Consider the following 20,378-nt stretch of genomic DNA (forward strand, 5'->3'; position numbering starts at 1 on the left):
TAATAATAATCACAATGGTTACAATAGGGTCCTTGCACTGGTGTGCTCAGACCCTAATAAAGTGCTGCAGTAGGTCCACATCACAACCGAGCGCCGCAATTTTAGTGACATTCACTGTCCGGGTAAAATAAAATTTAACAAAACAAACTGGAATTTTTCCGCGCTCTCGTTCATCTCCATTTCCTTTCGCGCAATGCATGACAGTCCATATTGCTCGGTTAGTGACCATCGGCTGTACACTGCTTTTTACGGTGCATTGTGGGATATTTTGAATGCACTATATAGTGGATGAAATTTACCGCTGAGAATTCGAATAACACTACAAAATAGCGTACACCCTATATAGTGCACTCTGTAGGGCATAGGGAGTGATTTCGGACACAGCCCAAATTTCACAAAAAACAAAATCGAGCAAATCAGAGATTGTCAAGAAGAAGGGCCCTGACGTAACCCATGGTGTAAAATAACAAAAACAACCATCTCAAAAAAATTGCAGTAATTTTTCATATTTAAATGACCATTTCTAGATTAATTTTAGATGAGATGACCTATATTTTTGGCCTTTTGGTGTTTTTTATTAAGATTTTTTACATATATAAAAACAATGACATAAAAAAAAGTCAAAATATTGTAAAAGCAGGAATTAGGTTTTAAATTACAAGTTAGTAAGTTTACAAGTAAGTTTTTACATGTAAATCTAATTTTACAGATCTTTATTGTTAAAAAAAAAAAGCATTTCTATTAGAAGTAGTGGGTTTACCTCTGAGAAACTGATGACCTCTGTGTAAGAAAAACTGGAGACACAGATATCTACAGTTTGTTTACTGTAGCTGATCTTAGTCCAGCAGCAACAGTTATCACTGTTTTCAATTATTTAAAAAAACAGGTTGACTGCTTAGAGATATTATACGCTGATGAGAGAACATTTACTGAACATTTTTATTTTAGTAACTTAATTACACAAGTACAGATTGCCTAAATATACAAGATTTCTCTCATAATCTTTGTAAAATTACAGAACCGATGCTTCCTTTTCTATTAACGTCACTCACTGTGTCTAATTTTAGAAATATTTTTATATCAGTATCAATGAACTTGAGCCGAACGGTTACATTTGGGGGGGATATCTTTATATATTGTGATAAATTTCAGTCCAAAAATGTACATTTTCTTTAAAAAGCTCCAGGCAGAAAAGGGGTGGTTCTACGACCAGGCTCACAGGAGCAGCACCAGGATCGAGAACATTGAGTTCCTGAAGGAGCAGCTTTCTCTAAAAGAGAAGCAACTCTGCAGAGTCAGTGGTATGAATGAGAGTCTCTCTGCGGCGCTCTTCATCACCGAGGAGGAGCTGCTGGGAGTAAACAACAAATTTGAGCAGAGAGAAGAAACCTGGATGACTGAGCACAAGACTGTGGAGCAGCTCAGAGAGGATGCTGCCCTGAGAGAGCACGAGAAAGAAGAAATGCTGAAAGAGAATGGAGATGGTGAACGAGATCTGCAGGAGAAAATTAAAGTGTTAGAAGAGAAGAACAAGGAGCTGCAGGAGATTTGCTTAAAAAAAACGACGAGCAAAGACTAAAAGAGAGAGAAAAAACAAACGGAAAAGTTCAAGGAGGAGACAGAAGAACAAACGCAGCAAGAAAAGAAGAAGAAGAAGAACTACTTCTGGAGCTGGTTGCTGGAAGAAGAACTGTGACAGGAAGGTGGAGGAAGCTGCTGCTTGTTCCCCCTTTTTTCCACCTTCTCACCCTTTCTGCCTCCTTCATCCTCCCTACTACCCCTTTCCTTCCCTCTGTTCCTGTTCCCTAGCCCCCTCCACTATTCCTTTCCTTTCCCTCTACTTAGTGACTATCCCCTCGACCAATTATTGACGCCGATATTTGGCGCTTTTTAGATAATTCATCGTCTTTATTGGCTGATTATCACAAAATAGATAAAGATTGACTGAACAGAGAAGAAGAGCAGATGTAACCGCAGGAGACTTTTGATCTCAGTCCACCGATCTCACAGCGAGTAGGAGAGCACTGAAGCATCACGTCATAACTAACATTTTTGTTCTGCATGTTCAGTAATAGTAATCCTGAAAAATGAAGTAATCTAGTAATGAATGACAGGTTCTCTGCTATCACATGCTGTCAACAAATAACTTCCAAATATCGATTATCGAAAGAAAACCAATTGGTCGATCCCTGCTCCTACTCTGACTTTAGAGGTAAATTACATTTTTCAAGTCTTATTCTCTCTCAAATGATGAAGTTTTACATATTTTTATTGAGTACAAGTTTTTGACAATTCATTGCTTTTATGAGGCTTCACAGACTTCTAGCATTTCATAATGTTGGATTTGTTTTGGATTATTTTACACTGTAGCTAGTCTTGGTGCTTTTTATTCTATAAGACAGTTATTCTAAATATTTGCATTGAATCTTGAGAGTCTAAATGAGTCAGCATTGAGTCTGATCTGTTAAACAGACTCAAAGTGAGAAAAGAAGCTGCTGCACTGAGACCAACACAACTGTCTTTATGTCTCAACCCACAAATGCAGCAGTTTATCTGTACGTGTCCACCATGAATCCAACCAAATATCTGCATGAAAACACAGAACAATCCGACTGGAATTACACAATAATTTAACTATAATAATAATAATTGTCCACAAAAAATAGATTTTAGTATATTTTTTATTTTCAGAGCCCACTTTGTAGGTGTAAACCTTGTACTGGAGGAAACTTATTAGATAGTTCTGTATCATCTCTTTGGGAATTATCGCGGCATGAGACCATAGAAATCAGCATGAAATAACCAAACACAGAGATCTGCCGGAATGGATCTGACAAAATCCTGTTTTCTCCGGCCTACAACAGCACGAGGTCCGTGTTTTCTTTCGGGACTGCAAATCAGCAATAAATTAAAAACTTTGCCAAACTACATCCTAGCTATAAAAAGAAACTGAGAGGATTCGTTTTATGATCACTGGCACTTCAGTGGGTGAGAAGTTAGCAGTTAGCCCAGGATTTCCAGAAGAAGACCAAGCAGCCGGGCCTGCGAGTGGCAGCTCTGGAGCCGCTGCCCACTCCACGTCGATTCTTCTGCGTCTCTTCGGGTTCTCGGAGGATAATTTCATTCTCAGATCTGAAGAGTTTGTAGAACAAGTCTAGTAGGTTCTGTTTCTTTGTTGTGGCCTGTAGGAAAAAACAAAGTGAATTCTTAACATTTACAGACTCTTCAATATCAGTAAATGTCACATTGAGCACCACCAAGTCTGTGTAGAAGTCCAATGGGACGACATTACAAACTGTAGATCAGTTTATCTGCAGGAATTACTCAGAATTTTTCCTTTTACTACTCATAGAGTAAAACAGGAAATGCATTTGATTGTATAACCTGCAATTTCACGGAGGTGCAGCTACAAATTTTACACACAGAAGAAACATACGACATCTCACCTGTCCGTCTTGTAAGTCGTCGAGCCAGGACAACGGATCTTGCTGAGATTGCAGTTTTCCAAATCCTTCCTCAGTATTTGTATTTGCCGAAACACACGACGCAAAGCACAGAAAAACCCAAATGCACAACACACGGGCCATCTTGATTTGAAAATCTTTGTTTCTTCTCCTTGAAAGTGTTTTTTTTTTTTGACTGATGTGCACCTTAAATCCAAACCACTGTGGGACATCTGTTTTATAAGTAGTGCTTCAGCCCAATAAGGGAGGAGGAGCGTGCAGGTTGTCTGCGTCAGGACCATCCTCGGTTTTGTGTTGGCCCCCATCAGTGCACCGATGCATGTAGTCTGTAATTTATAGCAGTCATTAGCAATGAGACAAAGGGTCTAAATAAGGACATTTTCGCCATCCTGGTCTTCCTTAGTGTCATCACATGCATAAACGCGCTGCAATTTGGTTGTATAAGTGAAGGTCATCCTTTGTTTTCGTCACGGGCGTTACTTTTAAATGCCCTCTTGTTTGAAGGAGGCGTCTTGAAACAAATCAGCGTAAATCAAGTGCTATGTGCACTCATGTAAAATAAAACATTAACAACACTGACATGGTGGAAACAGTGATTTCATTAACCCTGCCGTGCCGGAAAAGTTGAATCAGCGGCTGTGCAGAAGCTCTGGGGCATCCAGGGGCCATAAAAGGTCATTTTTATCATTTGTTGCTCCCCGGTGAGCAGATTCTGTGGATCTCTTTAATGAGATTTCTGCTCTGTTTAACTTTACAGTTCTATTGCATCTGAATTAAGGTGTCTGTGTCACCGAGGCTGTAATGATTTTTGCAGTGCGACATGCTTTCAATATGCACGTGGAAATTTATTTTGCAAGGGTTATGAGGGTTTTTATTTAGCTAAATCTAATGCAAAGATAAATTTGGTGAAAATGTTTTTCTAAAATACTAAATTGTAGATTTTATGTGAATGCAAACTGAAAAATTCATGTAGATGTGGTCTCTTGCTTCTCACATTGCTACCAGCAGCAACATTTATTCCAAATGCTCAACCTAAACCACCATTATTTTTTAAAAAAGCATTTAAAATCTGTCAATACCAGTAAATATTTTTGTGCATCCCCATGAGTATTTACTCCTCAACATATGACTAAAAATAAATCTTCCAGCCCATGTGAGGGAATGTGCAGAAACGTCAGGATGTGTCCTTCTCAAGCGGGAGACAACCTTGAGGTGCATCAACCTTTCAACAAGTCGCCATTCTAACCCAGTTATAGAGGTGTAGAAGCCTGATATAGCTGCCTAAACAATTAGTAAGTGCACTGTCGGGAGCAGAATAATCCTGTTAAGAAGGCTACAGAGAGCACTTTACAGCAAGAGTGTTTCTATACACCCTGACAACTGTCTGCACCGGGCCATGTAAGATTTGGATAATTCAAGGTGTCATTCAAGCGCCGTCTGCTCCTTATATCTGGACTTTCACATGTGTTTGGAATTGCAGTTTTCATAAGCTGAGATTTTGTTCCAAAAATATCCCCCCCTCCCTCCCTCCGCCAAAAAATTAATTAGATTAATCAGCATTACATCATCACAGGTTTTTAATTCACACAGGAGGGCTCAGCTCCGCTCCGGCTCCGACTCGTGCTAACTGGGTTTCTTACGTAACCACATGAGGCTGTTTGTTATTTCTGACTCGGAGCAATCAATATGTTGGAATATCCGAAAAGCAGCAGTATTTTGAACACGGCGTTGTTTAAGGGCATCATTATACCTGTCGTTGATGATGGTGACAGATAAGGGTGAGCGAGCTTGAATGACTGCTCCTCGGGGGCATATTACTCCGCCGCTAGTTTTCAGAGCGAGCAGAGAAATAAGATGTCGAAATCACAAGAGCGTGGAGGGTCAGATTGGAAAATGAAAATGATGTGCTATGTTTAGCTTTTGAAAAAAAAACAAAACAACTACCAGTCGCATTTGGAATGAATGAGCAAATTAAGACACCATGAAAATAACAATTATTTCTATTTTATGTTAATATATTTCCAACTAATTGAAAATCCAAATAGAAAAAAAACAGCATGAAATATTTCCTCTTAAGATCTCAATGTGCATTTATTTATTTTTGTCCCAAAGCCACAGAGACGGCAGCGTTTTGATTGCAGTGTTGCTCCCCCCCCCCCTCCTCCGACAGCACATTTAGAAATGGATTGGAAAAAGTTGCAGGCAATGTGAGTCATGAAATTTAATCTTTTCCATGCACCATTTCACATACTGGAATCCAAACAACTGCTTTCAGGGTGAGGGTGCAAATGCCTGCATGTTGGTGTCTGAAAACGATTCCAAAGCAAGCATCACATCTACAACATCCAGGTGTCATAGGAGCACGAGCTTTATCTATTATGACATCGTTCACCAGCAGGACTGCACCAGTTTTCTCAGATGCACCGAAATACAGTGATGTGGTGGGTTAGTTTACTTCTCAGTAGGCTGGCTGTGGTTTGCGCTAATAAGGACATTTGGATAAAAAGAAAAGAAAATACACAACAACACCTTTTGGTGTTAAATAGGAAAATGCAATATTGGCAGCGTAGGTGTTGTGTTTTTATCAGGTAAGGTATATACTGTCACACTTTAGATCTGTCTCGGTAACAGACGCCTTCGATTCAACATGTCACTCGGTTGTTTTATTAACACAATGAAGTGAGAAAGAGAAACAGGAAAAAGGGAAGAAAAAGACAGAGAGGAGGATTTAAAATAGAACATGTATCTCTGTAGAGGAAAACACTTTGCAACACTCGAATAATTACACACTTGTGGCGCTCGACAGCTGTAAAATATAATGACTTTGAGTAATGCACATGATCATCAGAGCTTTTAAAACAACTGCCGTTAAAGATGATGGTTGAAGACTCATAAACACAGATTTATAGCATGTACACAGTAGTTTAAAAAAACACACAACACACACACACACACACTACCTATACTGCTTTGTCTCACATTTCTCACATTTTATACTTCAAATGACGCCACATACTTATTGTTAAAAAGTGTCCCCGCGTCTTTCGCCCGTGCTGTGTTGCCATGGTTTTCTGCAGACTCGACATCGGCTGATGATGGTTTCTTGAAAAGTTCCCTTCACTGTCTGAGAAACCGGTTTACTGCAGCAGAGGATAAAACACACATATATTAGATGTGTAACAATAAAAAACAAACAAACAAATAAATCCAGCACAGTTTTGATTTACTGCCGTATACTGGCTTAATTAAAAATCACCTAAGCTCTTGTTCATAAGGCAGGAAAGCCTCCGCTGTGACTATCAGATAACGTTACACAACAGAACGAATAATACGAGAAGATTTCCTCCAAGATTCGATTCAAACTGTGCAGCAGGGACATCCAGCACTGCTTCAACAGAGAGGTCTACCTGAACATGTTGTTAGGGTCGAGGGAGGCCAGCCAGTAGCTATAGGAGTCGGGGTAGTAGTTGCACGTCCCCCTGCCGTGGCACTCGATAAAGGGCACTTGGCGGAAATTTTCCAGGCATGAGCCAGGAGAAACAAGGGGCTGGGAGGATCCTTCTGCTCCAGCACCTGTTTGCTAGAATACACGAAGACGAAAGGAAGAAAAAAAATGAGACGGGAAAATGGCGTGTGATGAGATCCAGGAATTCAGGCAAAACAAAACACCGGTTTCTTTACCATGACGAATGAGTAACCAGTCCATAAGGATTCCCAGCTGCTGGGACACTGTGGTATCTGGGTTGTCTGGCTGTGGATGGCTATGACGTTGGAAGTGGTTTCACACACTGAACACCTAAATTGTAGATATACACAGACATTCATGTTTAGTAAGATGTCTGTAAAATCCAACAATTTAACTTTTCAATGAACAGAAGAACAGGAAAAAAAAGTGAGCAAATGTGTGCACACTCTTGTCTCACCTGCTAATGTACGAGGCCAGCCTGTCCCCCGTGATGGAAACCATGTTTGCGGGCATAGGCGTGTCAGTGGACAACCAGTATGAATAGTCATTACGAGAAGCATAGCGGCAGGTGTTTTCTGTGTCGCAGAACAGGAAGGGCATGGTGGTGAAACGAGGCAGGCAGCTTCCTGTGGTGCCTGAAGGACAGAGTGAAATGTTAGAAATACGTCATATCGTGATCCAAGCAAAGATGGATTTTCTGATTATGAAAGTTTCCATGAGCCTACCAAGGTCCTGGCCGTGAGCTCTCTCATTTCCATTGACGAAGAGGAAGGAGTAACCGCTGTAAATGAGGCTGGTGCCGTGAGGACAGTCGGGGACCCGGATGCTCTGACTGTGTCTGACAATCATGAAAGTGTCCACGTAACCTGTAACACCTCTGCCGGGCAAACCTCTTGGACCCTTGTTGCCTGGGCTTCCAGGTCTGCCCTCTGGACCTGCAGAGTGAGGAAGAAAATGTACAGTGAAGTACTGAGGGATATCATGAGAATGTTTTTGGGTGTTTTTGCTTTTTATATCTTCTGGCAAGGAAACTTCACTGTGAGGGCAAACTGTGTTTTCTCTCTAGCTATCATCCACACAGTGTAATTCAAAACCAGTACAGGTGCTGCTGCAGATAGCTGAACCTGGACTTGAGAGAGCTCATTTTCTCTCAAGCGTTTTGCCACAACACTGATCCTGTGCATCCTACACAGGCTTCCACCGACACACATGAACACACCTTGCAGTCCTGCTCTTCCTTTGTCTCCTTTGCGGCCAGTAAATCCAGGCTGGCCAGGTGGGCTGGAACCCTGCGCTCCTTTGACACCTGGCGGGCCTGGAACAGAGGAGTTTATTACAGGTGTGGTAGCTGTAGAGAAAACTAGCTTGGTGGACACAATATTCACACTATGCATGCAATTTATGGCAACATTAAATAGCCTTGGTTTTGATTCATGAAGTAACTAATAAAATATTGAACCATGGGGGCCTGGTGGTCCTGAGGAACCGGTGCTCCCTGGGGGTCCTCGATTGCCTGGAGGACCAGGTAAGCCAGCAGGTCCTGGTTCATATATCGCTCTGCCAACTGTTGCTTCACCTTTACGACCTGTAGGTACACAGCAAGAGCAATTAGAAAGTTTTTTTTCCCCAAAATATAGAATACCCATGGTCAGAATTATTTATCAGCTAAACAAGCTTTTACCACACCTGGTCGTCCAGGAAAACCTTTGGTTCCAGGAGCACCAGGTGGGCCTGGGTTGTATCCAGGGTCTCCCTTGTAACCTGAAACACAAGTCAAAAGATTACAGGGAAATTTGTTTGTTTTCACATTCTGTTGTGGAAATGCCAGCTTATATTAATCCTCATTAGTCTTGTTTGTCTTTGTCTCCGTAAATTTCTCATTTTGCGTTCCATCTCTGTTTCGGGCACCTAAATAAGTTGTGGACTATTATTTTTTTTCGGGGTGACAGAACGTACTTTATCTGCTGTAGGAATGCAAGGAGTCAAAGAAAATCTATAGGCTGAAGTTGAGATGATAGATTACCAAAGGGCCCTTGGTACCCAGGAGGACCAGGATCCCCTTTTGGTCCAGGGTCTCCACGTCTGCCTCCGGGCCCCTGGGGAGACACATTGAACAATGAAAGGTCAAAGATTAGACTTGAAGTATTGCTGTGAGTCTTTGAAGACTTTGCACTCAGTACAGTTATGAAGAAAATTTTAGAACTTCAGTGTGAGATGCAGGTAATGCCGATAGAAAACAAAAAGAAGAAGAATTTAGTCATCTTTAGTGTGTTCTGCCAGCGCACATGCTGGCATTTTGTCGTGTCAGTTTGTTTGAAAAACCTTGACTTGAAAAGAAAATTGCACCTCAATAATAAAATACAAAGATGAATGCAAAACACTGGACCTGAACTTTGATTTCTCCTTCCTCATAAAATAAATGCTGTAAGCACTTACAGGTGGTCCTTGAGCGCCTGGATCTCCAGATTCCCCACCATAACCTGGACTCCCTGAAAACCCTGGGTCTCCTCTGTCTCCTTTTAAACCAGACACTGTGGGACCTGGAGGGCCACGTGGGCCAGGATAGCCTACAGTGAAATTAGACAAAGATTGATGATTGAAGTAAAGTACCACTGGACTGTACTTTTATAACATCAAAATGCAAGAAATGTATGACATGATAAGATCACAAACGTAAACTAAATTATACAAATATTTCCACGGATGAGCATCAGTGGCCTTGAACAGTAGGTGTAAAGCTAACATGTCCATATGGGATTATACAATATATTAAAATATACTTTGGACCAAAAAGATCAGAAGAAAGATACATGTCAAAATCTCATTAACTACAGTTTATCCAATGCGTCCTGAGATTGGGGACTTCATGACTTGCAGAAAAATGGATGTGCGATCTTACCTCTGTTTCCTGGGTTGCCGGGGTGGCCACGATCTCCTTTAGACCCAGCAAGACATGGCCCATCTCTTCCTGGTGGCCCTCTTGGACCCAAGTTACCAGGTGAACCTGGACGTCCTCTGTCCCCTATTGGTCCAGGGCTACCTGGAGCAGGAGGGCCAGGAGGACCAGTGTCCCCAGGAGCACCTACGGTACAGAGAGAACATTCAGGAGTAGAAATACAGTTTTATTTTTTTTAAATTGAGAGACACTTCAGTCCAAAACAATGCATACATGAAAGTGTCTCAAATTGATATTGTGTACAAATGCATCAATGTATGAGATGCCACTTTGAGTATTATATTTACAAGTCATTACAGAGGCAACATAAAAAGACACAATTCACGTGATATTTTGAACTAATCTCATTATTTGACTTATAGCATGTGGAGCATATTGCTTGTATAGCTGATGCGCACATGATAGAAATCAGAAGGGTCTAGTTGAGTTCAAACTCTAGGCCATTTTTCTGAGGTTTACCAAGACTGCTTCTCTGGAGCACTCCATAGTTGAAGAAACATATTTTGTAACTGGGCAGATCTTTAGAAAGAACAGGCGAACCCCTCTGGGAGCAGAGCATTCTCCAGAATGACCCAAGTGTAAAGGTGACTTTTTTTTTTTGAAAGGACATTGTCATCCTCCTGTGACTCACCTGATGGACCTGGGTTACCGCGCCTCCCAGGTGTCCCTGATGTTATGACTGCAGAGGAGAGAAGGATGATAGGTGAGTTTTGGCTGCAGGCATAACTTTGAGAATACCATTAGTTGTGACAGAGATGACTGTTGTCCAGGCCTCTTTTGGTTCAGTAAGAAAAAAAAAGAACATTCTAAGAATACTTGTGCAGGATTTGTCTTACTCGTGTCCCCTTTCTGCCCTGGTGGTCCAGGGATCCCATCACGGCCCTGGTTGCCTTTAGGACCTGGATAACCCCCGCCACCTGACAGACCCGGGTTACCTGAGGCAAAAACAATATCAAAAGTATAAAAAATAAACTAAAACATCTAAAGTCTTTCCTGCAGCAACACAATAGGTAGCACCTTTAAAAATATGCTTCAACCGATTAGACGTCTCTTTATATTTTATACAACAAAAACACTTTGCCTGCAGGTCCAACAGGTCCTCTACGTCCTTTGCCTCCTGGAGGGCCATCTGAACCTTTTGGCCCTTGATAGCCTGGGGAACCTGGAACAGCAGCAAAAGTTAAGTAGAGAAAACAAAACCAAACCAAACCAAACCAAACCAAAAAAAGATGCATTCCATCCCAAACTGCGCAATTTTCATTATCTGTTGTAGTTACCATTTGCTCCAGGGGGTCCTGGGTGTCCTTTGGCTCCACGATTTCCTGGTAGACCTAGTGGACCTCCAGTACCAGGTTCTCCTTTGTACCCCTTCCTCACAAAAGTACTAGGTAATCCTGGTTCACCCTGTAGACAGGAAAAGGAAATAGACAGAGCTCAAGAGAGACAGACAATCCCTATTGTTGATAAACACATATGTTTTTAAATTTATACATATTTTAGTATTTTAGCCATGACTACTTTTTGTCCTTTTGGCCCAGGTGGGCCATAACCATAGTAGTTTGGTTCTCCAGCAGCTCCTTTGTAACCCGGTGACCCTGGAGCACCATTTGGACCTGGACCTCCAGGGAATCCGGGATCTCCTTTAATTCCCTTGTACCCTGGGAACATTAAACCAAACCGGTTTTTAAAGTAAGAATATGTTTTTTTAAAGACCGTTCTACCGACTACAATACTTTACAGATGCCCTTCATTAACATTTGAAGATGGAAAATATAATCCACACTGCTTTGAAGAAGAATTTATGTCTGAACTGATTTTTCCATAAGAAAAAAAAAAAAATCTTATTACTTTATTACATTTTTTTTTTAACTTCAAAAGTGTACCTACTGGATACAAGGTGTCTTCTCCATCATTGAAAAACTTTTTTCTGAAGTTTTGAAATCACACTGGGGTAAATGGGTAAAAGTCTTTGGCAATGTCACGATTCAATCCTGACTCTGGGTGTAACAGATCAATTTAGAATCTATTCTTGTGTTAATAAAGAGAAGGGGGCAATTTTGGTTGTTACTCCAGTTTACAAAGTAGCAGTCCATTGACTCTTGTCCTTTGCGTGCTGAGCTGCAAATGAAACATGACTGACAGCGAAGGTAACTGGTTTTGATGAAGGTCGATGTCTGACTAACAAAGAAAAAGCACAGAAAGACGTGATGGCTTTTTAAAAAACATTTGTGTTATCTTGGATGCAACTGATGCCTTGTTTGAAAACTATACACTAAAAATGTAACTTTACTCACTGATATTACCGGTGGAATATTTTTGTTTTTGTAAAAGCAGAAGTTAGTGTCATTTAAGAAGCTTCTTTAGTGCTCTGCTCCATTATTCTGTGGTGTTGTATTCAAAAAATAGTTAATCTTTGCTTTGACTTGAAAAGCTAATTATCATGTCATTAAATGAAGAAGAGCGCCAACGTGTTTGCCTTTTGTGGAGCTACAAGATGACTCCAGTGTGTGCAAGCTGCTCCCTGTCTGGGTGCTTCACTGTGACCTCATGGTTCAGCTCCACCTTTTTCGTCCCATTAGCAAACTAAATTTATTACAAAAATTGATTTGTGGAATTTGTTAATGGATTCAGAATTGGACAAGATAAGAATCCTGATTCATGTGTAAATCAAGTTCCATCTGTTTCTCCTCATATGCCTTAAACTGAATGTAGAAGTCAGGCAAACTATCCCTAAACTTCCAAATAAATAAATAAGAACACGCATCATTCTGCAAAGTGAAGGTCAAACATCCAAGAAAACAGGGACCAAAACACACTGGAGGTAAATTTGTATGATATTAATAAGTACACCCTATGTCAGCTGGGATAGGCTCCAGCCCCCCGCGACCCCGGTGTATAGATAATGGATGGATAATGGATGGATAATAAGCACGCCTGGCCTTGAACTGAGGTGCAGGTCTTACCTGGAGGGCCTCTCGGTCCTTGATCTCCTGGGGCTCCAGCAGGTCCTGGATTTCCCGGTGTGACCACTGATCCATCAATACCAGGATCACCTGGAGGACCTGGACATAAATAAACACATGGCACAAATATAGATTAGAAAGCTGTTTTTGTGCCATCTGCCTACTACGTTGTGAAACTAATTTTAAACCTCTTTGTCCAGGACCCCCGGGTATTCCCCCTTTTCCTTGCTGCCCTTTTGGTCCAGTGTATCCAGGATCTCCAGGGGGACCAGCTAGACCAGGGTAACCTTGCACAATACAGTTAAAGGTAAAGTTACACATAGCACTCTGGCAATGACAGGTCCTAACAAAATCTAATATGGACTTTTTTTTTTCAAAGAAAAAGGTCTCTTAAAGTTTTTTTTTTTTTTTAAATGACTCACTCTCAAAGAGTGAAATTATATTTTTACAAGAAGACTGAAGTGTACCTGGCCCACCAGGTTCCCCTGCGCGTCCAGTAAAGTTTAGTGGTGGTGATGGATACCCTTGAGGACCTTTGAAGCCTTTGGTCCCTTTAATGCCTTGAAAACCTGGAGGACCACTGTTTCCATGTGGGCCTGGGTCACCTGTAAACAGTTGGGGGGTTGAGGGGTTAACTTCCTCACAGCAGTGAACCACACATAGTACTTCAATTCAATTTAATTAAATTCAGAAAACTGTATTTGTCCCTGGGGGCAATTTAAGGAATGTAGAGCAGTTGGATCAACAAATAACTCATTTAAGGTGCAAATATATAACATAGCACTGAAGGTGTGTGTATGTGTGTGGTACCTATTTGACCAGGTGGCCCTCTACTTCCAGGCAACCCTTCTGGTCCATATCCTGATAACCCATCTGGTCCAGGGTCCCCTCTCGGTCCTAACAAAACCAAAGAGGAAAGCTTAGAATCCAAGCTGTGATCCAAACACATGTGCAGGTGCACGTATGTGCTGCATCAGGGTTTTATTGGTTAAAGACAAGCTTTAATAAATATAAATATGTTGTGTAATTCCAGACTCTGGACACTGTCATTATTTCTTTAAAGTAATCTGGACATTTTCTTATTGGACAGCGTTTCCATGGTCGTAGCAGTTAGTACTAAAACTGACGTCACATTTATTAACTAATGAAGAACTGATCATCATTTAATGAGTGTTTAGACCTTTCAGGGAAATAGTGCTATACCTGATCGCCCAGGTAAACCGACTTGTCCTTTAATCCCCGTTGGACCAGGAGGCCCACTCGGACCCGGCACCGGTGGTCCAGGAATACCAGGCTCACCAGGAGCTCCAGGACGACCAAACCCAGGCGAACCTGCATTTCCCTTCTCACCAGTCAAGCCATTAGATCCTTGGAGGGGAGTAAAAGAACAAAATCAATGTGGGGAGCAGAGGACAAGGTGGAGAGAAAAGCATTGATTCTTTATATATTATATATTTATATATTATAAATTGTTTACATTTGTTCAGCTGTATTGAATTAAAGGGAGGATAATAGCCAACTTTTCACCTTCTTTTGTCTTTCACCTTCTACAATCATTGTCCTTCTAGGGCTGACAGTAAAGTACATCACATGATTTCAGTATACACTGACCGGGTTGTCCTGGATAACCATCTGGTCCCGGTGGTCCCTGTGGTCCAGGTATACCACCTTTACATGAATCTTTGATACCAGCCGGTCCTGGGACGCCTACAGGACCTTTTCTTCCTACATGAAGCATAAAAATAATGCAGTAACGAGATGAACAAATATTTGTCTAAACATGAATTCACATGAATGGATCACCCATGCATGGTTTCATATATTATATCTATCTGTCTGGCTCAGAGGTACAGAATTATAGTTGGTACACGAGTACCTTTTTCTCCCTGATACCCTGGACTCCCCCCTGGTCCCGGATTTCCGGGTTGGCCAGGGAACCCGGGATTACCAACCGGCCCAGGATCTCCAGCTTCACCTGGACGCCCCTGGGGACCTGGAGGGCCAAAGTATCCGGGACCACCGTCACCCTGATAATCAAAACATACATATCTTTAAATTCACATATGTCACTGTGCTCTCCGTGTGAAACTATATTGTGAGACGCAATGTAAGCTTACAATACCTTTAAATACACAGAGGCATTGGAATCTAAAGGTCACTGGCAGATATTTGTGCAAATGAATCCTTATGATTCTCCACTGAGTTCAATTCATTTCAGTTTCTAAAATTTTGTTATTCTTCCTCTATAGCTTATGACAGTAAAAAGTGGTCCAAAGAAATGTATTTTAGAGAACCAAACAAACGGACACTCATCACTTAAAACAGTGCATCTTTATCTATTTTCCCTCTGAAGCCAAATTGCTTTCCTTTCCACAACCGATAGCCCGCTGGGTTATACTTTAGATTAGACAAAAATATTAATACCACTCGTGTTTCTGCAGGATAATTACAACGCTACAGGCAGCAGCATCTCAGTTTAGATTAGCACAAAGACCAGATGAGAAAACTAAAAATAGCTCTGTCCGAGGGTTCAAATAAAATCTGTCCACCAGCATCTCAGCAGCCCACTAATGCACAATTTTTGTGATTAAGATGTACAAAAAAGTGTAACAACATCGAGTTGTGGTTTAATGATCAGATTTTTAGGATATCCTGGTTGTTTGTTGGAACCTCCAGCAGAAATCAGGATTCTGTGACATGGGAACACCTTCTCTGGGTTTCTGAAAATCATCTTGTGGTGAAGTACATGCAGGAGACACAGATATCTACGGATGATCAGAAACCTGTATACTGTAATGACCTTGTACACAAGTAATGAGCAACCAGGTTTCTCATGCTCCATGAAAATGCCATGTCTTAAATATGATCAAAACCTGGACAGGCCTCAAAACTGTGACACTAATGAGCATGTAAGCACTCTGGCTGACTTCTGCTGGTTGCCAGGCAACCTCACAACGATGACAAGACTTTGGAAGTGCTGGTAGTCAGATTGTGTTACCGCTGGACAAAGACAGGCTGCAGTAGCTGTTTTTCAGTTCTTAACATAACTTGTGGCTGACTGGAGCTCCATATTTCCCACTTGGAGACAGTGGCATTATTCATCTCTTTTGATACTCTGCAAGAAAGCAGAAAAGCCTCTTTCCTAAACTGTTGACCCATTCCTTTTAGATTTGCCTCTCACAGTCTAATCTTCCACCACAAAGAAATTACAACACATTACGGAAGCAACGATACCATTTTAGGGACAAATGTGTGCTGTTTTTTTAAATTGCTACACAGTCTTAGTTGTATACAGTATGTTCTACATGTAGATGTTTACTACTGTATAGTTTGCTATATATCTAGAAAACCGTGTTCGTCAGGTCAAATCAAGTCACTGTTATAACATAGCATATTTCAAACACCAGACATTGAGCCAAATTGGTTTCAAGTTGAGAAATAAGATTTGCATTGTAGATTTACCAATTAAGTTTAAATACGAAGGCAAAATGCTCCAGTGAGATTTCTGAAATGTGAAACCGAAAACACACATAACCCTAACCCTAAGACCCTACAGTATCATTAATTATCGAGATTTTTCAGAGTAATTTGAAATTGAACCTGACAAAACTTCATGAAAAACCCAACAAATTTACATATTCTCTTTGACGCCTCTGACCTTCTGTCCTGGAGGACCAGGAAAGCCTGGTGACCCAGGCTGACCTGGAAAACCTCTAGTTGGAGGGCCTGGGGATCCTGGCTGCCCCTTGTCACCTAAACCATAAACACACAGTGGAGCAGTAAAAACATGAATGACACTGTACACTGACAATACTTTGAGCAGTACCCCATTCCTTTATGGAGGCATCAGGCAAACATCCAAACTCGTACATCCTGATGATACATCTGATGATCTAGGAATCTTGAAATTTTCAGGGTGTAAATGTGATATGAATGTTTTTTGCATAACCTCAGTGGATTACCTTTCCTTCCTTGTAACCCCGGCGCTCCAGGAACTGACACGCTGCCTCTTTCGCCTTTCTGTCCTGAATAACCTGGTGATCCTGGAGAACCTGGTGTCCCTTGATAACCTGGATGTTTGTTGATAAACATGAGAGGTGTTTCTATCTTCTATTATATTGGATCTTAATGATCGTCCCTCCGTCCCTCCAGCCATCCATCTGGTAAACAATCCATCTGTGCTCACCCGGGCTTCCTAGTGAACCAGGCCGACCTTTAAATCCAGGTGGTCCAGGAAATCCTCTGCTGTGGATGTGGCCAGGTTCCCCTTTTTGGCCTGCACATAAAGGAGGAAAAAAGGATATGACGTACAATTTCTGTCCATTCATTTTGTGTATTTATGTATTCTGTTGAACTGTTTATTGATCAGTGTGTTTCTTCACCTGGAATTCCCGGCTGTCCTGGCAGGCCAGTCACCCCAATATCTCCTTTACTTCCTGTAAGTCCAGGAGGCGCATATCCCCCTGACCCAGGGTAGCCGACTGGTCCTGGTCTGCCTGAAGGCCCTGGCTGGCCTGGGAATCCAGGGTCTCCGTCAGCCCCAGTGAAGGGATACTAGATCGTGGACAGAGAACTTGTTGCAGCTTTTTACTTACTTGGATGGATCCTAAACTTGAATGAGAACTAAAGGACTCCTAAATCTAACATGAAATTTAAATAAAATGAAGAACGCATTTTATGTTCAAGTCTGTCAAAAAAGAATAAAGTCTCACTGAATCTCCTGGAAGCCCTTTAATGCCTTTGCGACCTGGTGCTCCAGGAGACCCAGGGAACCCATCTGCACCACGCCAGCCAGGCTGTCCTGGCTCTCCTTTGTCACCCCTTATTCCAGGAGTGTTGTAGGAATATGAGTCTCCCTTTTGTCCTGGAGGGCCTTGAAATCCTGCATCACCAAGTGGACCCTTTGGAGAGGAACTTTTGTTTACAAGTGTTCACAAAAACAAACACATAAAAAAGACAAACAAAACCACCATAGGTAAGTCTTTCTTACAGGGCTTCCAGGTGGACCTCGAGGTCCTGGGAACCCTGGATCACCTTTGTTACCTGGTCCCCCATTATAGCCTGAGTGACAAAAACATGTCCATATTCCAGTTTTAAATGTTTTATGGTTTCCATTATTACCAGTAAAAGTGCATTTGAATGTATCAGTCAGACAGAGAAGAATGTGTATGTTTGCATGCAGTGAATGGTTTTACCAGGACTTCCAGGTGTACCACGGGGACCCGGTGGTCCTGGAGGTCCTACTCCCTCACATTCAATACAGGGCTCGCCCTTCTCGCCTGTACATGGAACAAGGAAATTATTATTTTTTCTGTAGGTCCCACTTATTACATAAATACACATGTACATGGATTACATATATAGACATACACACTGTGTAAAATGGCATTTAGCTTCCCACCTTTCATTCCAAATCTTCCATCATATCCCATAAATCCAGGGATACCTCTCATTCCCTTCATGCCTGGGAGACCTTTGGTAATCCTGTTACCTACAAGCAACACAACAGTATAGCTACGTTTCAGTTTGAATCCAACACTGATGCCAGTGCATCCTATGCTGGCTCATTTGTTAAACACAAAAAAGCCTTGCATAAAATCATGCTCAATATCTGGAAAAAAGAAAAACAAGTAGTGTTCATGATCACAGACAGGAGAAAACATCCTGCAACTCCACAGCTCACTGATGTCTTAGAAAAATAAGGAAGTAAGCTCCTGCTGATTTTTTTTTTCTTTACAGGAGAAGCTCCATGAGGCTAAAGTGATTTGTCTTGATAGACTGAACATATGCACATTTCAGTGTTTAAATATATTATTAAAATGAGGGGCTAAGCCATTACAGTTTTGCTCACATAAAGCCTTTGTCTGTATGCACAGAAGTAGAACGACATCGATAAAAGAATCTCTGAAAAGGCTTCCATGCAAATCAAAAATGTCACATTTTTTTGCTCGTGGCACTTTAGTTATGGTACGTCAGAAAAGAGAAGAAAGCAGCAAACTTTGAGATGGCATTTAATTATATTTACAACATATATGCAGCCTTACAGTCAATGCTCTCTGCCAGGCATTGTACAGGACAAAAGAGAGCAAAGAGTGTGTTTAGAGGGTGCACACCACATGGACAAAAATGCCCTGAGCAGCGAGTCACTGGTTCGATTCCCAGCAGGGGACCATTTACTACATGTCATCCCCCACACTTTCTGTTTCTCTCCATTGTCACTATGAAATAGAGGAATAAAAATGACCAGAAAACAATACAAAATAGAACGTTTAAAAACCCCATGAACACTATATTGTCTGCTGGTGTCCCTTATGGTAAAAGCCTACAGAAGTATAACAAAATGAAACATGTACATAACTGAAAACATTCAACATAACAAATCATACAAAACAAAACTGTTAAGTTAATCTGCATATTTCACTACCGGTGTTACTGAAAGATGAACTCAAATCTCATAATAATGTATTATTAGCACTAAAAGTCATTTTGTTTAGATTGCTTTTTGCAAGGATAACACATTCACATACTTCTGTCTTCAGGAGGTCCTTGTGGGCCTGTTTCTCCTTGAGGCCCTCGGTCACCAGGATCCCCTTCTAGACCTGGTTGTCCAGGATAAGTATCCCCTGCCTCTCCAGGGTCCCCTTTAGGGCCTGGCGCGCCATTGCGACCAGGTGGGCCTGGCACGTAAATCCCAGATCCATGGCCTGTGTGAGGAAGAGACTATGATCAATATATTTCAGGTATATCTCACCTTTATACTGTACAAATGTTAAGAACAGTCTTAGTGATACATAGATACGTTAATAGGACAAGAATGGCTGCACACCTGGAGGTCCATCAGGTCCAGGAAATCCCTGAACACCTGAGAAAAGACGGACGAGTAACTTGTGTAATTTATGTCTGTAAAAGCCAGCAGCAGTCCAGACAACATAACTTTATAGAGTCATAACAACTGCTACTGCAATAGCGTTGGTTACAAATCAATGGCCGGCATTGCCACCAGGCTTTGCCGTACTGATCTGTTTGTCTTTCATCTCTCTAAGCCTGTTTATTTTAGAGCATCACAGTCATCTACCTCGAAACCCAGGGTTTCCAGGTTGGCCTGGAGAACCAGGATCTCCCCTGAATCCTTTGAGTGGCTCCGTCGCAGGGACATATATCTGTAAACACGACCACATGGGGCACGTTGGCGCAAAATTGCACGACTTATTTATTTTTTTTAAATAGATCACAAAGATTCACATGCCAGTCTGGCTTGCTAGATCAATCATGTTGGCTTGCATAATTCACACTGAAAATACTGGCAGCAGAAATATCAAATAAGGATTACAAAGTAGAAAGTTATGATAAACTCACATCTCCAGGTGGACCAGGTGGACCCATATTTCCCTTTTCACCCTAAATATTAGAGTATACAAACAAAGCATCATACAAAGCAATAACAATGGCTGATAGATAGATAGATAGATAGATAGATAGATAGATAGATAGATAGATAGATAGATAGATAGATAGATAGATGGATAGAT

General features: G+C 41.4%; 1 protein-coding gene across 1 annotated transcript in view; it reads right to left on the minus strand.

Moving 5' to 3' along the window:
- Positions 1–6,486: 6,486 nt before the first annotated feature.
- The window catches only part of LOC103359191 (collagen alpha-5(IV) chain-like), a 21,675-nt gene continuing 7,783 nt past the window's right edge, over positions 6,487–20,378 (minus strand). The window contains exons 17-50 of the mRNA XM_008284421.1: positions 20,206–20,247; positions 19,925–20,009; positions 19,377–19,553; positions 18,251–18,340; positions 18,045–18,128; positions 17,840–17,910; positions 17,562–17,750; positions 17,232–17,403; positions 17,036–17,125; positions 16,812–16,919; positions 16,508–16,602; positions 14,726–14,876; positions 14,461–14,574; positions 14,053–14,217; positions 13,660–13,746; positions 13,317–13,454; positions 13,038–13,136; positions 12,850–12,948; positions 11,405–11,544; positions 11,164–11,290; positions 10,968–11,048; positions 10,723–10,821; positions 10,518–10,565; positions 9,830–10,012; positions 9,367–9,497; positions 8,954–9,026; positions 8,617–8,691; positions 8,390–8,515; positions 8,150–8,245; positions 7,656–7,865; positions 7,388–7,565; positions 7,146–7,260; positions 6,872–7,044; positions 6,487–6,604 (exon numbers count right to left, since the gene is read on the minus strand). Of these exons, the coding sequence (XP_008282643.1) occupies positions 6,487–6,604; positions 6,872–7,044; positions 7,146–7,260; positions 7,388–7,565; positions 7,656–7,865; positions 8,150–8,245; positions 8,390–8,515; positions 8,617–8,691; positions 8,954–9,026; positions 9,367–9,497; positions 9,830–10,012; positions 10,518–10,565; positions 10,723–10,821; positions 10,968–11,048; positions 11,164–11,290; positions 11,405–11,544; positions 12,850–12,948; positions 13,038–13,136; positions 13,317–13,454; positions 13,660–13,746; positions 14,053–14,217; positions 14,461–14,574; positions 14,726–14,876; positions 16,508–16,602; positions 16,812–16,919; positions 17,036–17,125; positions 17,232–17,403; positions 17,562–17,750; positions 17,840–17,910; positions 18,045–18,128; positions 18,251–18,340; positions 19,377–19,553; positions 19,925–20,009; positions 20,206–20,247 (4,029 nt within the window). The remainder of the gene's footprint in view (positions 6,605–6,871; positions 7,045–7,145; positions 7,261–7,387; positions 7,566–7,655; positions 7,866–8,149; positions 8,246–8,389; positions 8,516–8,616; positions 8,692–8,953; positions 9,027–9,366; positions 9,498–9,829; positions 10,013–10,517; positions 10,566–10,722; positions 10,822–10,967; positions 11,049–11,163; positions 11,291–11,404; positions 11,545–12,849; positions 12,949–13,037; positions 13,137–13,316; positions 13,455–13,659; positions 13,747–14,052; positions 14,218–14,460; positions 14,575–14,725; positions 14,877–16,507; positions 16,603–16,811; positions 16,920–17,035; positions 17,126–17,231; positions 17,404–17,561; positions 17,751–17,839; positions 17,911–18,044; positions 18,129–18,250; positions 18,341–19,376; positions 19,554–19,924; positions 20,010–20,205; positions 20,248–20,378) is intronic.

The sequence above is a fragment of the Stegastes partitus genome, unplaced genomic scaffold (genome assembly GCF_000690725.1).
Source record: "Stegastes partitus isolate 25-593 unplaced genomic scaffold, Stegastes_partitus-1.0.2 Scaffold358, whole genome shotgun sequence".
NCBI classification, from domain to species: domain Eukaryota; kingdom Metazoa; phylum Chordata; class Actinopteri; family Pomacentridae; genus Stegastes; species Stegastes partitus.